This window comes from Fragaria vesca, unplaced genomic scaffold (genome assembly GCF_000184155.1).
Source record: "Fragaria vesca subsp. vesca unplaced genomic scaffold, FraVesHawaii_1.0 scf0513160_u, whole genome shotgun sequence".
In the NCBI taxonomy this organism is placed as follows: Eukaryota; Viridiplantae; Streptophyta; class Magnoliopsida; order Rosales; family Rosaceae; genus Fragaria; species Fragaria vesca.
Window position 1 is genome coordinate 1964101 of NW_004443448.1, and position 15513 is coordinate 1979613.

The 15513-nt window shown below is 37.8% G+C and overlaps 4 protein-coding genes across 4 annotated transcripts; 1 reads left to right on the top strand and 3 right to left on the bottom strand.

Moving 5' to 3' along the window:
- Positions 1–2306: 2306 nt before the first annotated feature.
- Positions 2307–2822, top strand: LOC101292086. Its single transcript, XM_004310203.1, has one exon. The coding sequence runs from the start codon at positions 2307–2309 to the stop codon at positions 2820–2822; it is 516 nt and encodes a 171-aa protein (XP_004310251.1).
- Positions 2823–6728: 3906 nt separating this feature from the next.
- LOC101292372 (probable E3 ubiquitin-protein ligase ARI1-like) lies at positions 6729–8333 on the bottom strand. Its single transcript, XM_004310204.1, has one exon. The coding sequence runs from the start codon at positions 8331–8333 to the stop codon at positions 6729–6731; it is 1605 nt and encodes a 534-aa protein (XP_004310252.1).
- A 1471-nt stretch (positions 8334–9804) lies between these two features.
- LOC101292664 (probable sodium/metabolite cotransporter BASS3, chloroplastic-like) lies at positions 9805–12621 on the bottom strand. The gene is made up of 5 exons (XM_004310205.1): positions 12251–12621; positions 11647–11742; positions 11230–11536; positions 10861–11108; positions 9805–10294 (listed from the first exon to the last, which is right to left on the bottom strand). Exons 1-5 carry the CDS (start codon positions 12619–12621, stop codon positions 10054–10056), a joined length of 1263 nt encoding a protein of 420 aa, XP_004310253.1. The 3' UTR covers positions 9805–10053.
- A 1445-nt stretch (positions 12622–14066) lies between these two features.
- On the bottom strand, positions 14067–14997 carry LOC101306783 (uncharacterized protein At4g14100-like). The gene is made up of 2 exons (XM_004310104.1): positions 14464–14997; positions 14067–14332 (listed from the first exon to the last, which is right to left on the bottom strand). Exons 1-2 carry the CDS (start codon positions 14948–14950, stop codon positions 14154–14156), a joined length of 666 nt encoding a protein of 221 aa, XP_004310152.1. The 5' UTR covers positions 14951–14997; the 3' UTR covers positions 14067–14153.
- Positions 14998–15513: the final 516 nt, after the last annotated feature.

A 15513-nucleotide genomic window follows, 5' to 3' on the forward strand; every position in this document is an offset into this window, starting at 1 on the left:
TATTGAAATATCGATATCAGAATACAGTAATAAAATTTTCCACGGAAAATTCAAAAAAATAATCGAGATCGATAAAATTTCAATGAAAACTGTAGAAACTAGGGCCTATAGAGACTTGTAGAATAACTTTAAGTCTTTATATCTTTAAAATATCCATTACACCAACTATGTAACGTATTTCAAATAAAATATGAAAAAAATAATTGTTAGATGATAGGTTAGTATAGTGTAAGGTGAATTAGTATAGATTAGGTACTTCAAATTTAATTCGAAAAATATTTATTCCTTTTTATTGAACAAGATGAATCTTAACATTAGTAGTTTTATTCAGATACAAAAGTATTGAAGATATAAAAGTAAATGGTAATTGATGTAAAGAAATAAATGCCATTGAGAAGAAATGATGAGAGAAAACAATGAGATTTAGTAATAAATAAAAATATGAAGACAACCAACAATTGTCCTTTCAGTAGAGATGGTTATACTATTTTTCTTATATTTGGACAACCACAGTTCGAATCTCAAAGGCTATTTTCTCTATTTTACTAATTTTGTACGTGAGAGGCCTGTCTTAATAGGCCTCATTTCTACTTGGGCCTAATGCGGTCGCACAGCTGGCACTGGGTCAGGGCCGGACCTGCTTATGATTTAACGATTCTTGTAAGGGACTCATCGATAATGTTATATTCGTGCACGTGCATCGAAGATTTAGTTTTCATGTTGATAGATCCATATTCTTGGAGCTACCCGTAAACATTTGGAGGCATATGTATCGACAGCACTCTGAAATACTCATTTGGATTGAAGCCATGTGATCCTCCAACCACCACCAAGCAGGGTTGCATGCGTTTGTCTCTATTTTAAGGAAAGGAGACAAGCAAATGAGATGCTATAATGTGGTTTTACTGTTTTAAGCTTTAAACCAAATTAGTCTAGCTAGCACGTTGTCTCAAATGACCAAATCCATTGGATATAGGCACAATATAAACACAAGATTTGGGGCTAAATTGCTCGCACAAGTTTAAACAACATGTTAGTTGCAAAGATTACGAATTTAAAAGTGAGAATCAAGCAACAAATTTAGAAACTAACATTACAATTTTCATTTGGAATTTTTGTTTTTGTTTTATTGTTTTAATTTATTATTTTTTTTATCAAATAACTTATTCATCCTTACATATGTTACTGAGTTTTCCACTGATTTAATGTTGTTAGTTAGACAACATAACCAAACAGGTCAGAGTTCACCGACATTTATCACTTAGAATGAAAGAACAATTACATACATAAGCCTTAGAGAGCATGCTCAGTTATTTCATAAAGGGCGGACTGCCGTCGATCGATGCTGCCATGTATTATATTACATTTTGTGAATTTGTAGTGGTGCTTTGGTGGTTTAGCACCAACTGATACCCTTATTTGCCAACACCATTTGGTCACCAATGACCTAATAATACTGATTTTTAAATGCTAATTAGATAGCGTAATCAGGTATGCATGGAGTTACTCGGAACGAATAAAGCTAATTAATTGAAGAGAAAATTGATTAAGGCCCCCACGTTAATTCAAGTGGGTGATGGAACCATGTGCGCTCGTATGGTGTGGTTGGCCCTAGGAACCCCACGAAAACCTCTCTTTATCAAGATAATGAATCATATCAATTACCCTTAAATGTAAATTTAACGGTGAAAAATATTATTTTAAAGTTAAGTTAATTTATTTTTAATTTTTATATTTACATCTAACTAACGGTGGTTAACCATGATTCGTTTGATTTGGTCAGTAACTGACCAGTGAATGCTACTGATATGATTATTTCGTGTGTCCGAATTATTATTTGAGAAGTAGAAATTTTAAGAAGACGATCGATTGTGTAAATTCAAATAAATACTACACAAATGCGTGTGATATGTAGATATGACTACTGCAATTACAAATAAAAGAAATATTCATGTGAACACACCATTAATCAAATTAACAATTCATCAAACAACATATATAGAAGATACTGTGTGAGAATATTTCCTTCAAAGAAAAAGTAATGAATTATATATGATGCAATTATTTGTAGTATCCTAAAGAATTGATGCCTCTCCCCTCTTTTTATTTATAGCTCCCAATTTCAAGCTCTCGCCCACACGAACATAGAGAACATAGACAATTTGTGTCAGAACTGATTCTCCCTTTGTCCTTGTGAGTTGTGAGAGCCCAAAGGACCATTTGTGTCAGAAACAAAATCTGTATCTGTTGTTGGTCTTTTATATACTGAAAACCATATTTAGCAACAAAAGTTATCCTGAGCCACCATGAATCCTCAGCACTCTTCCTTGAGGCCTAACAGGTCCAGCAGTTTGAAATCTAGGTTCACACAAGGGTTTCTTCGAGCTCTGAAGAGATTAAACAGGCAACCACCACCACCATCATCATCACCGCCACAAACTGCATCGTCTCGGATGGAGATGTGCAGACGATATCTGAGAATTAGGATTGCTGCTGATGCATCCATGGCTTCAGCTGTTGGGTCTAGAAGAGCTTGGAGTCGTGCTTTGCTTCTCAAGATTCGAAGCAGCAGACAATCCCGGTCCTCTAATTCATCTACCAGAAGAATAAGCATGAAAACGAAATGCTTAGGGAAGAAGATGAAGAAGAAGAAGAAGAAGCTCAAGTGTAGTAAGGAGATCACCGATCTTCGGAAGTTCGTACCTGGTGGCGAAGCCATGGATGCTTGCAGTTTGTTGGATGAGGCTGCTCACTACATAAGGAGCCTCAGCACTCAGGTACAGGTGATGAAAAGGATTGCGGATGTTTACTCTGTTAATTAATTAAGCGACTACTTATGTGTTCATACTCATGGATGAACTTATAAAATAAGAACAGTTTCAATCATGCCATTAACAAAAAGTCTGAAAATCCATGTAACGTTGCAGGGTCGACCATGAAAGTATAATTGATGAAACAGAAAAAAGTTGTAATATATGGACTTTACGTACGTATTCTAGATCCGGTATTCAATCGCCATGTTGTTAATTTATTACAAGCTTATGAAGATGGCTTAATCTTGGAAATTATGTACGTGCTTTATTCATACTCGAGTATTTGAACTAGTCACTAGCTAGCTAGTTCTTTAGCAGTTTAGCTGAGATACTCTGATAGACCGAGATATCGAGTATTGCACTTGATCGGAAAACAAATATACTACACTGAGGTTTCCATTTGTAAATTATCACAAACTACAACTTGATCGATCGGAAAACAAGCTTTAAATAACGAAGTGCATGAGAGAGAAAGAGAGAGAGATGGCATTATCGTTTTCAGGCAAGTAATTAAATACCGGCATATTATGTAAAGTTTTTCTATTTAGGGAAAATTTTAAAAGCAGTACATACACGAATTATTTTTATAAGTACATATACATGCTACTGTTAAATGTACGTAAAGAGAGCGTTGTACTCTTTTTCCTTAGGTTTTTATTACTTAACAAAGTTTTTAACGAGACAATAAAGAAAAGTATCACCTAATCGTGACCGACACAACGGGTGTTTAAGGAAATTTGATTTGTCTTGTCAAACTAGGATCAGTATATGATAAAGAGAGATATCGAATTGGATTACAATAGCCGAGTTGTAATAAGTATACGTAATTCCATGGAATGAAAGTTTGATATATTTTCTCCCAATTTCTCTCTTCAGTCCCAAGTCCTAAAATAATATAAATATTATATATGAACTACAGAAATTATCTACCATTCCTGGGATGTGCCATTTTCATAGCTTTATGATCAACTCAAGAAGAGAAGGAAGAAAAAGGCACTATGCCATATACATCATCAGACGACAGTCCAAGTCTGTCGTCTGACATTTTTTTTTATGTTGTCTGAGGAGCTGTCAAGGGATGGTCTATCAGACGACGGAGAATAGCCGTCGTCTGAAATGCTATCACACGACACATCTTATGCCGTTTGAGAAGAGTGAAGATTGAAAAATTTCAGTAAACACACCACAGTTAAGTGTGGACTGAATAAGCATCCAAAAACTGTAATATCATATCACAAGACACATCAAATGTCGTCTGTTTTGTATACTTACCACATATAAGTGTGGATTTTATATTGAAAATGCTTGAATTTTGTATACCTACCACATCAAATGTCGTCCGTTCGACCGAGATCCGAACTTTATCGAAAATGCTTGAATTTTGTTCTACACCCATAATTCACTATCATGTTGACATTTGACACTCAAACTTAAAAAAAATTATTTCCGTCATTTGAAACACAACGTGCGTACTAATGTGCTATAACATGTTTACTAAGTGCTTTGTAAACATACATCTTTGTAAACATACATCTTTATAAGACAACTATATGCAAGAAACAAAATTTACCTAATCTGACCGTTGGATATGATCGCAGTACTTAAATATGTATATGGAAGAAAATTTATCCATTTTTGATAACTTATAGGTCTCGATCATTAGAGTCAACTTCATATATACATAAACTTTCTTATAGCTTCCACAAGGAGAAGTACATAATCATTTCATCAAAGTGTCCAAACTATTACATAGATCTGTTTTCCTACTCTTAACAAGAGTTTGAGTACCGGCTAATCAAAAATATAAGTTTTGGTCGAAGGAGATAAAAGCGTTTCCGTTTGGAAAATATGCACAATTTATGTTGACCACTTATTTACAACATTAGATGACATATAATCACCGTCTCACATTGAAGAAAAGCGAGGGAAAATTTCGGCGCCCAAATTCAAATATTTCAGGTCCAGACGACATTTTTATGTTGTGCGATGAATACATTAAGGTTGGCGCCCTCTCTCAAACTCAAATGAATTGAATATTTCAAGTTCATACAGACGACATATTAACCTCGTCTGATGAATAGATTAATAGGTTGAGCCCTTTTTCAAACTTATATATCAGGTTCCCACAGACGACATTTATATGTCTTCTTATTAAATACAATAAAAGGTAACCAAACTCAATATTTAATTATAAATTGAGTATTTTAGGGTCAGAGAGACCACTTTCATATGTCATCTGAAGTTATACATTACAAGGTTCGTACACTCAATTTTATGGGTTTGTTAGACATCATTTGTTTGTCGTTTGAATAAGTGAATTTAAGGGTTTAAAATGGAGGTATAAATCAAAGATTTATAGTTGTTTCAGATGACATTAATATGTTGTTGGATGAAGTACATAAAAAGGGGATTAAAAGTAGATTTCGTATTCTTTCACATACAACTTTTATATGTTGTCCGACGTATTACCATAAAGTTGATAAATGTTGCTTTTTTACACTGCATATATATGCCGTCTGAAATTTTCCATATCACAGACAAGTTGAGCAACATCCAGAAGTATAAAGGGAGCATGGCACTCATACGACTTATACTTCACAAATGTCGTCTGAATGGTCGAAAAATTAATTAGACGACACAAACTCAAAATCGTCCAAAATATGTCGTCTGAAAGGTGTTGTCTGATGATGTATATGGCCTAGTGAGGGGAACACATCTCCACTATTATGAGATACGTAAAGTCATAATTTCATTTTTGAACAATGAATGTGTACAACTGAAAACATCATCCTATATATTTACGGTAATTCATTTCCTTGGCAAAAGAATTGAGATTACATGTGAGGTTATTTGAAAAGGAATCTAATTTTTAGATAGGAATCATTTCTAACTGCCGTTTGGTTTGCAGGAAAGTAAAAATGGGAAATGAATTTATTTTCCTTTCCAAACAGATATGGAATGAAATATGTTTTGGTATTTCCATGTGAGTGTTTGGTACATATTGGAAATTAAATGATGAAATCAAGTATATTAATTCATATTGTAATGTTTGGTAAGTCATTATAATGAAATACAAAGTTATATTTTTCAATAATGCCCCTTTATAATTTCTAAATTATACAACATTAAAATTATTGAAGGATAATTTATGTAATTGTGGATTTGAAAGTGAGAATGGAATTGGAATACCACTCTCATTGATAAAGTAATTGAATTGAGGGCATGTTTACTAACCTGTAATGGAATTAAAAGTGACGAAATTGATTTCAGGATGAGTGAATTCCGGCGTTTACTAACATTTCAAGGTATTGGAACGAGTGTGAGTCCCACTTGCTTATCAGGAATCGATTCCTTATAAACCCCCTAATCTGATACCTAAGGAGGGAGATAAGTATCAGAATCAAGCTTATGGAATCAATTTTTTCTTCCCAAATTATCCTCACATAATTATAATATTTCCAGATTACCCAACCCTAAAAAATTGCAAACATTCTAGCTTCCTTTCTTGTAGGGGTATTTTAGTAATCAAACTAGTTTTAATTCAGATTTTATATGGTAAGTAAATAACATCAATCGTAATTAGTTCCATTTAATGTTTGATTCCTTATGGTAAGTAAACAATAGAATATAATAAAATATTCACATACCAATTCTTGTTGATATCGATTCATGATAATTTCCATTCAAAGTTAGTAAACGTGCCCTCAGGTTTTATGAGGGAGTCAATTTCCAGTCAGATCTCTTTTTTTGTTTCCTTTCCTGTCTCTATGTACAACCAATTAACCTTTGGAATGGAAAACCAAATTAATTCTTTTTCCATATTATGGTTTCCTGCCAACCAAACGGGGCCTAAAGAGGTCAAGAAGGGTAAGAGTGTAAGACACAACTCTTACCAAGTTACTGGCAGAGTCATTTTCATAATCCCGACAAACTGTTAATTTCTGATGCTTTCTCCACTCCATTCGGGTTGTAAGACACAACTCTGTGAAGATGACCTGAAAATTGAAGTTTGCCCAGCAAATCATACTCAATGCATTCGAACAATTTTAGGCAGAGGTTATCAACAAGTGTTGAAAGATCCATCATCCTCCGTTTCAACTCGGAAAGTTTCTTCTCTGAATATTCTTCAAAAGGTTCCTGTGTAAACATCGAAAGCTTCTCCATGCTTGCCTCAAGATGCTGCTGCTGGTCCTCAAACAAGTTCTGTTTTATCATCCTTTGTTTTTTTGTCATCTCTTCTTTGAGAAGGTCACCGAACATGCGATATGCAAATGGGTAGGAACACATGACAATTCGCCTTGACATAAAGAGTCTGTCGAGCGCTTTGATTATCCAGTTATAATCTTCAGCTGACGACAAGTTTTCTTGCAAATCATATATCTTTGTTTGTACGGTTTGCTTCAGGGTAGCTTCAACCTTAAGAGATACTTTATGAGCTTGATAACGGTTGAAGTAGTGATCATAACGAATTAGGTCCTTCTTGGTTTGCTCAAGGTTCGCCACCTCCTCTTCTTTGAATCGTCCACACTCATGACCTTCAATGGATTGATATGTATGAGTAAAACCAGTTGCCGCACCACAGAGCCAACAGAATGGTTGTCCACAGATACAGGCAACTAGATTGCATCCTCCATTCTTTTCGACCACCTTGCCACATTTTGGGCAAGGCTTTGTATGGACTGCAATGTACTTTACAGATTGTGATTCATCTACTAACGACTTCAACCACTGCTCCCAAATTTGGCATGTACAAGGAGAGTGTGCTTCGCATAAACAACGAAAACAGAATTGGTTTCCACATGCACATTCAACCTCGATTAGTTCATCGTCTTCGATACGTATAGCATTTCCGCAATGAGGAACACTAGGGCACCACTTCACCTTTTTATTATCTTCAATATATGATTCCAGAAGAAAACGATCAAACTTCTCTGCCAGATTAGGATCCCTTGCCGTTACCAGATTTCTGATTATTCCTTCGTCACAAACAGCATTGCACTTGTATGCCATGCATTTGATGCGCCTGCTTTGACCCTCGTTTATTTTCACAATAAAATGCTCTGTCCAACATTCGTTACAAAAACAGTGGTTGCAGTCCATGACTGTGACCTTATTAGCCGGAATTTCGTCCATGCAAATATCACACATAACCGAAGATGAGAGCTGTGATGTGCCATGCTCCGCCATAGTCACACCTGCCTTTTCGTATAGGAACTCTTTCCCCCTCTCTACATACACAGCAAGCACCTTGTCGACGTCCCACCGATAATGGATGAGCAAGGTTCGGGCATGATACTCTTTCAGTGACAGAACATCCATTACCTTCTGCACATCTCCTCTCTGTGCAGCCAAGAGAGATTCTCTTGAAATCACCTTGGTCGAGGAAACCACACACTTAGTCTCACTCTCACCGATGGCCATAATATCCGTCTCCATATTCTCCCCATCATTATCCTCCTCCTCCTCCTCCTCGTCGTAATAGCTTTCGTCCTCGCAGCTCATATAATAGTCGTCCTCCATTGTTGTTCGCCAACGCGAATTACAGAGAACCAAAACTCCGACAACAGAGAGAGAAGTTTTTCCGGGGAAAAAAAAAAATTAACTTCTAGGGGAAGCAAACGTCTCTTTTCCCTTTAACTTTTCTTCTCTTCGTTGCTCCTCTTCTTCTCTAGCTGCAGTTTTTATTGTGATTTTGGTTTCCTCCTATAGTTACAATTACAAAACTTACAATCACGTACCGGCAAAAGTTCTGGTAAATCTTATTGTTATTTATAGACTTTAAAGTTGAAATATATCCGAGTCCCAGTAATAATAGGAAACTAGCTGATTCGCGTCTAGGATGGAGAAACGTTTTTGGTAGCGATTGGGAATCTTTGATAATTAAGAAAATTGTCAAAAAAAAAACAAAAAACAAAAATTATTGAATTGGAATGTAAAGATGAATACATCCAGCATGAAGCCAAGAGCCCAAGACGGTCCCTGATCCAGGATATGTTGTGATCCTTGCAATTGTGACACAAATACAGCGGCGCCGATCGATCTTGCCAGCCGATGGGCTATGCATGTGATTTGCTTCTTCACATGCTTCCAAGAAATCAGCTCAAACTCAATAGCATCAGGGTTTAGGGTGGTTTAATGAATATAGCTAGCTTTTTGCACAAGAAATGCATTCAGGCATTTGCGCTCGGTTGATGAATGGCGCTGTGCTCCTATACGAGAGCCTGTGTACTTCGATTCCCTTAAAAGGCTTGATGTTAAGACAAACTTCTTTGGATACTTTGTCTTCCCCCTGCGGCCTGCGGGACCTTTATTATATAGCTTATTAGAATCTGGCAACTTAATATCTGAGCAAGTGAGCATGTTGATCGAACAGATTAACTGTGAAATACATGTTTTCCCTTAGCTTCTGGCAGATCAAGATGGTAAGTCGAAGTTGTAAAACTCACGGATACTCCTTGTTTTTCTCATGAAGCACAAGAACCGGAAGTCTGGAACTTGATGTATTAATCAACTAGTCTTGATAGTTGCTAATCTCCATTATTGCTAACGGTAACCTCCTGCTTGCTCTTTCGACTTCTTTCAACTTCTTTTAAGAGGAACTTTAAGCAGCAGAGCTATGCACTATACCGAAGACTAGATACACTTTTCGAATGATGGAAGTCCAGGAAAGCAGACAATGGAGAGGGTCGTATGTTGAAGAGACATGAAGATGTTGGTTAAATAGAAAAGTAATTCAATTATTTAGTTTGTAGTTGGTCTATTCCTTACCTTCTTGTGGGATGGCCGTTTGCTTTGTTCTACGGTTTGTTTGTTCCTGCTGATGCAGGAAATTGAAAACCATAAAGCATTTATGCGCTCAAGTTAGGTTGGCTTGTGTGTAATCATGTGATTTTGCAAGTGTCGGACTCAAAGACACTGCTGAGTTAATTGTGAAATTAGTGAAGGTGGGTGGGTGTTGGAAACCTTAACGAGGGGCTATCCAAAGTAGCGAAAGCAAGATATAGCTGTAGTTTAGAAAGCTTTACAACTTTACAAGTAGTCTAAGCCTAAACTATGTTACTCGTTGTCTATTTGGCTCCCTTATCCTCTGTACGCACTATTCTTTCCAACCCCGGTTGAGGTGCTGAACACAAACACCCCGGATCCCTTCCTATTGTACTTGCCTCAAAATTCTGCGTTAGTTTCCCTGGCCATCAGTCTGCACTATGCACTATATTAGCTTTCTCTGGTTGTTGCTTCACTACGAAGCCTTCATGGCAGAACCAGTTTGAGGCATAAGTAGGGAAGAAAGGTCTCGAATTCGAGCACCTGTGCCCCAGAAAGAAGCAAGAAAAAGGCCCATGATGGCCATGGCAACGACTGAACATGCTGGAGGTACGGCTTGACTGCTCCCAAGGAACTGACTTGCAAGGAGACCTGCCAGGGTGGAGCTTTGCATTCCTGTGCATAACGATAGTGTTCTGCTAACTTCTTCTTCTTGCCTGCCACAGCAAGAAAATTATATATTAGCGGATTTGGGGTTATCAAATCACCTAAATTTTACACTAACTAAACTGGCTTCAATTGGACTCCACAAAATTTAGTACTTGCAAGACTTGAACCATATCTCAGGTTAACACAAGTGATTCAAATCATTCAATGCTATATAGGGAAAGAAGAATACCCTGCTAAGAAATTGAGCCACAGCAAGGCAACTAAATAACTGTGTAACAAGTATATCTATAAGCTCTTCATATACAAACCGCTATTAAACAAAAACGATGAGTTATAAGTATTAACTCGAAAACTGTGGAATTGCAAGGTGGTTGGCATGGAAGTGAAACATAGATTTTTGCTACACCAAACATGCATGCTATTCACTATTGGAAGGGCACAAGAGAAACAATACTTGAGTAGTCGAACATTGAAATATGATCACACAGGAATCAAAGTTCAGAAACAAGAACAATGACAAGGAATTGGAGGGTTGCTTGTACCTCAGCCCCACAACTAAAAAGACATGACTTCAGAGCATAAGCTTAAAATGCCAGGGTAAAGGAAGTTTTACCTCAAACTTGGAATTTTGGATACCCAGTATCCAACTGTAAAGGCCACTGCATGAAAAGCTAAAACAGGAAATATCAATCGGAGACCATCCATAGACAAAATTTGTCTTTGATTAATTGCAAGAGGACTGCCGATGCACAATGAAGTACAGATCATAGCAACAAATGGCATCACTGGTCGAAGGATGGTGACAACTGGTTTGGCATAAGTATTCAGTGCAAGGCCAATAGTGACTGGAGCAAGCACAACCTAACCACCAGATCACAATGTCAATAATATTAAAACCAAAACATTTTTTTTTATCAGAAAAACAATGAATGTAAATAAAATGTATGTCCAGTATAACAAAGGCATCCCAACTCCCCATTACCTGCAATATTGACTTTGCCATGGCAACAGCGTCAACTGGAACAACAGAACCAATCAAAAGGCCGGTCAGTAGAGGGGTAACGATTACTGAGGCAATTGTGGTGGAGCTGGTGAGGAGGATGCTCAAGGCCACATCTCCTTTGCTCAAGAAACTAGCATAGCTAGATAGCTGTGCCCCTGCAACACAAGCGGAGAGGACAAAGCCAGCATAGAACATTCTAGGGACACCAAATGCCATTGCAATAAACACCCCCAGAGCCGGTTTCAACACATACTGCGCGATAAACCCAATAGAGAGTGGTAAAGGTCTGCAAGAGATGAGAAGTAAAGAATATTGGGAGCACACTCAAAACTCACAAACAAATTGGAATAATGGCAATAATGAGAATATATACACGGTGGTGAATCAAGACATTACCTTTTGACAGCAAGAGCAAAATCATCGATGGAAAGTTTTATTCCAATGGAGAGCATGATCCCACCAAGAGCAGGGGCGTATAAATCCTTGGATACCCTGCATCAATTCTGAATCAGGACATCTCTAATCTCAAGCTTTACACACAAAAAAAAAACAAAAACAGTCTTTTTGACTTATTAGCAACAACAATAACTTGAACAAGAAAAATTAGTTCCTCATGAGCCTTTTATCAAACACCTGCAAGCAGTCCCGGCTTCAAACTTCTACTTGCAAAAACCAAATAGGTACTACAAAGTATAACTTCAATGATCAAGTTCAATGAATGGTATAGGACTATAGAAAAGTCTACGAAATAAAAAAAATATACAAAGGGGCATCTGAAAATTGCATTATTTAATGAAACTAATCCAAGTTTCAGTTCATTGTCTTCAGACTTATCCCCTAGGATACAAAAAATGGTAATAAAATAACCCAACTTGGACTCACAATAAACTTCAAACAGAACAGAATCCCAGTGCTATAATCCACAAGAATTCAACATGCAAGTAATGAAAAGCTAGCAAACCCAAAAGAAACAAAGAAACAAGGCCAAGTAGTCCATTACCAAGTAAACGTGGCAGGCTGAGCTAGAGCAGCAACAGCAGTGGCGGCAACCACAAACGGAAGCATTGCCGATAAGACCTGAGACGAGTCCTCACCACTCTGCTCTGCTCCTTTGGGCATAGCCGTTGGTGGGTTTATCCCAAACGAAAGCAACGAAGAGTTCCCTTCCCTCCATTGCAACCCAACTCTTCCTATAAACGGCGAAGTCGAGCAACCCTTTATCGACAGACCCCCATTTCTGAACCCCCTCTTCGAAAACGATTCGCACGAAAATGAAGAGCTTGGTAGTGTCGGTTTGTATGTACTTGGCTTTAAAAGGAGGTTTGAAGTTTTGGGTGTGAGAGAAATGAAGGGTATGGAGGTAGTGGACATGGCTGTCGTGAAGTGGGATTTTCCGCCGGAGAACGGTGGTTTCCGGCGGGAAAACAAAGGAGAGGTGGTGCGAGAGATGAGAGGGATAGATTGAGGACAGTTGAGCGAGTTTTATAGGTATAGATTGGATGAGTTGTTTATTGAGAAGAGGGGAGAGGAGAAGGAGACTATTGAGTTGTGTGTTAGGAAAGAGTTAGGATGGCTTTAATGGACGGTGGTGATGGTGGCCACGGGTGGAGGATGTGATTTTTGCAAGAGAGTCCTTGGAAGTGTTTGTCATTGTCTTCAACCTTTCAACATTTTCAGTCAGGGACCCATGCTTTTTGGGATTTATGCATACGTCTCCCTCAAATATGTGATTGAAAGAAAGAGGACAAAATCATGGAAGAAGACCAAAAGAGTATGGGAACGATTCTGTTTCCATTTAACCAAATTCAATGGTAAATTCTAAGTTTCACATGAGATCTGATCTCGGTGTACACTTAAAATGTTGTCATAACTTATTAAAGTTATAGAGCACAATCAATGACAATAAATTTAGATAAACATCATGAAAATTATTAATACGTGATATTTAAAACGTGATAAAGATAAACGTAGATTGACATATATATATATATATAGGCCTTCTCGGCTGCGGACGTCCGCATCAAAGTTTTTGGTGCGGATTTTCATTTTTACACCACTTCCCGATCGAATTTTCTCAAACTTCCTTCTAGACATATCTAGATCATCTTGTGTAGATCATCTCTGCAAAATTTCAGCCAATTTGGTGATCGGTAAGGCCCTCAAACTTGCGTTTTTCTGTTATATACCTGAACCGGACAGAATTCAGTCCGTCAGATTTTTTTTTCGATTTTGAGGGCCTTAACGATCATCAAATTGGCTGAAATTTTGCAGAAATGATCTACACAAGATGATCTAGATATGTCTAGAAAGAAGTTTGAGGAAATTCGATCAGGAAGTGGTGCAAAAATGGAAATCCGCACCAAAACTTTGGTGCGGCTGTATATATTGGCATGGTTGGCTTGATACTTGTGTTGGTTGGATCTACATCGTCATCTCACTTTGGCACATTTTGTTCTCTAGGTTGTTTCTTTCAAACCTAGTTATAGTTTCCTCATGATGATTATTTCAACAGTTTGGAGACAGCTTGCTTGCCCTCTCCATCTTATGTCTTCCTAAGGACCTATACGGAGTTAGGGACTGGTGCGCAACTAGGAAGGATGAAAGAATTGGGATATGAATCAAATATTTTGCCCCCCTTTTTCGAGGTCCGGGGCATACAATCTTCTCCAGAAAATGGTTGCCGGATTGAGCAAGATGCCAAGTCCAAGACAACAATGTTATCAAAGCAAAGTGTCTGGAATAGCTAGGAATACTTTTCCTGATTAGTTAAATTCCCACAAAGATTAATATAATGTCAACTAGTTTAGGCCAATAAACTATGCAGCCAATAAACTATGCAATAATTTATTCTTAACAGTATCATAAGATCACATGAATAGAAAACAAACAACACACTAAAGAAATCACATCACACTTCGAAACGGACCTCTTAGCAATCCATCCACATAACCACCAGTGATCGAAAACTCTCCTCCCTTGTTATCATTTTCAGCTTTCTGATCAAAACAGTACACAGGAGCTTGCCACGTTGCATCTTCAAGCACTGCCCCAACCTCAAATGTCATCACATGTGCCTCTCTCCCTGCAGCATTGAAACAACCAAATCGTTTCCAAATTCAACTCCCATAAACCCTAATGCTAAAACCCATAATCCAAATTTCGCAAATGTAAACCACAAAGCCATTGATAAGTAATGAAACTATTAACATTTACCAGTGTAAAAGGCCCAATGAACAGGTCTCTTGGTGACAACGTCCTCATAGTACAGAAGAAAATCGACCTTGTTCCAAACGTTGCAGAGGAACCCATCCACGTGGCGCTGACCCAGATACTCAGCTCCGTCGAGCCAATTAGGCCGGAGAATACCCACCTCAAGCTGAGAGCTTGTGCACGTTTTGGATGAGTCCAAGCTGTAGAAGAAGGAGGTCCCATTGTTCCACTCGAGGTCGTAGAGGATTGAACCCAGCTGGTGCTGTATGATGTTGAAGTTTCGACCGTTGGGCCAGTCGTACCAGAGGTTGATAATTTCGAGGGTGCCCGTGTAGTTCATCATCAGAATTGAGTGGAACTGGTGTGGCCATGGAGTTGGTCTTGGGTCTTGTTCGTGTGGGAGGGATGAGGAGGAGGAGAGAGGAGAGGTGAGGAGGATGAGGATCGTGATGAAGGAGGTGATGATGGCTTTGGCAATGGAAGAAGACATTGATTTGGTGAAGTTGGTAGCTCAGTTCTGACAGTGGATTGTGTGAGGGTTTAACGAAGGACACACTTGGATATGATGATATCGTGTTGGTCGAAATGGATCGGGTGGCTCTAAATGGGTATGTGCAAGGCCCGTTTGGTTTTCTTTTTTGGCAAGGACAAAGAAAAGAGAAATTGTGGGCGAAATTGTAGGAAGAATCTTTTGTGCGCGGCAACACAACACTATATGGATGATTACGATCTATGACTTTATTAGCCATGCAAAAGTCCCTCAGGTTAAGATTGCATAGTCTATTTACATGTCGTGCGTATAAGATTTTTTTGAAATTGTATAGATAAATTCTTTAGAGAATGACATACAACTACCTCAAAAAAATATATAACACACATAACTCACTTTTAAAAAGATTTAAACAAATAAGGACATGAGCCCAAGCCTAAAACCAAATAGTGCCAAGCCTTATCCAAATTTTAAATGCAAAAAAACAATAATGCTCAGTTCTTCAATGTGCCACTCTTTCTTCTCACAATTTCAATCTAATTTGATTATTCTCTCTCTCTCTC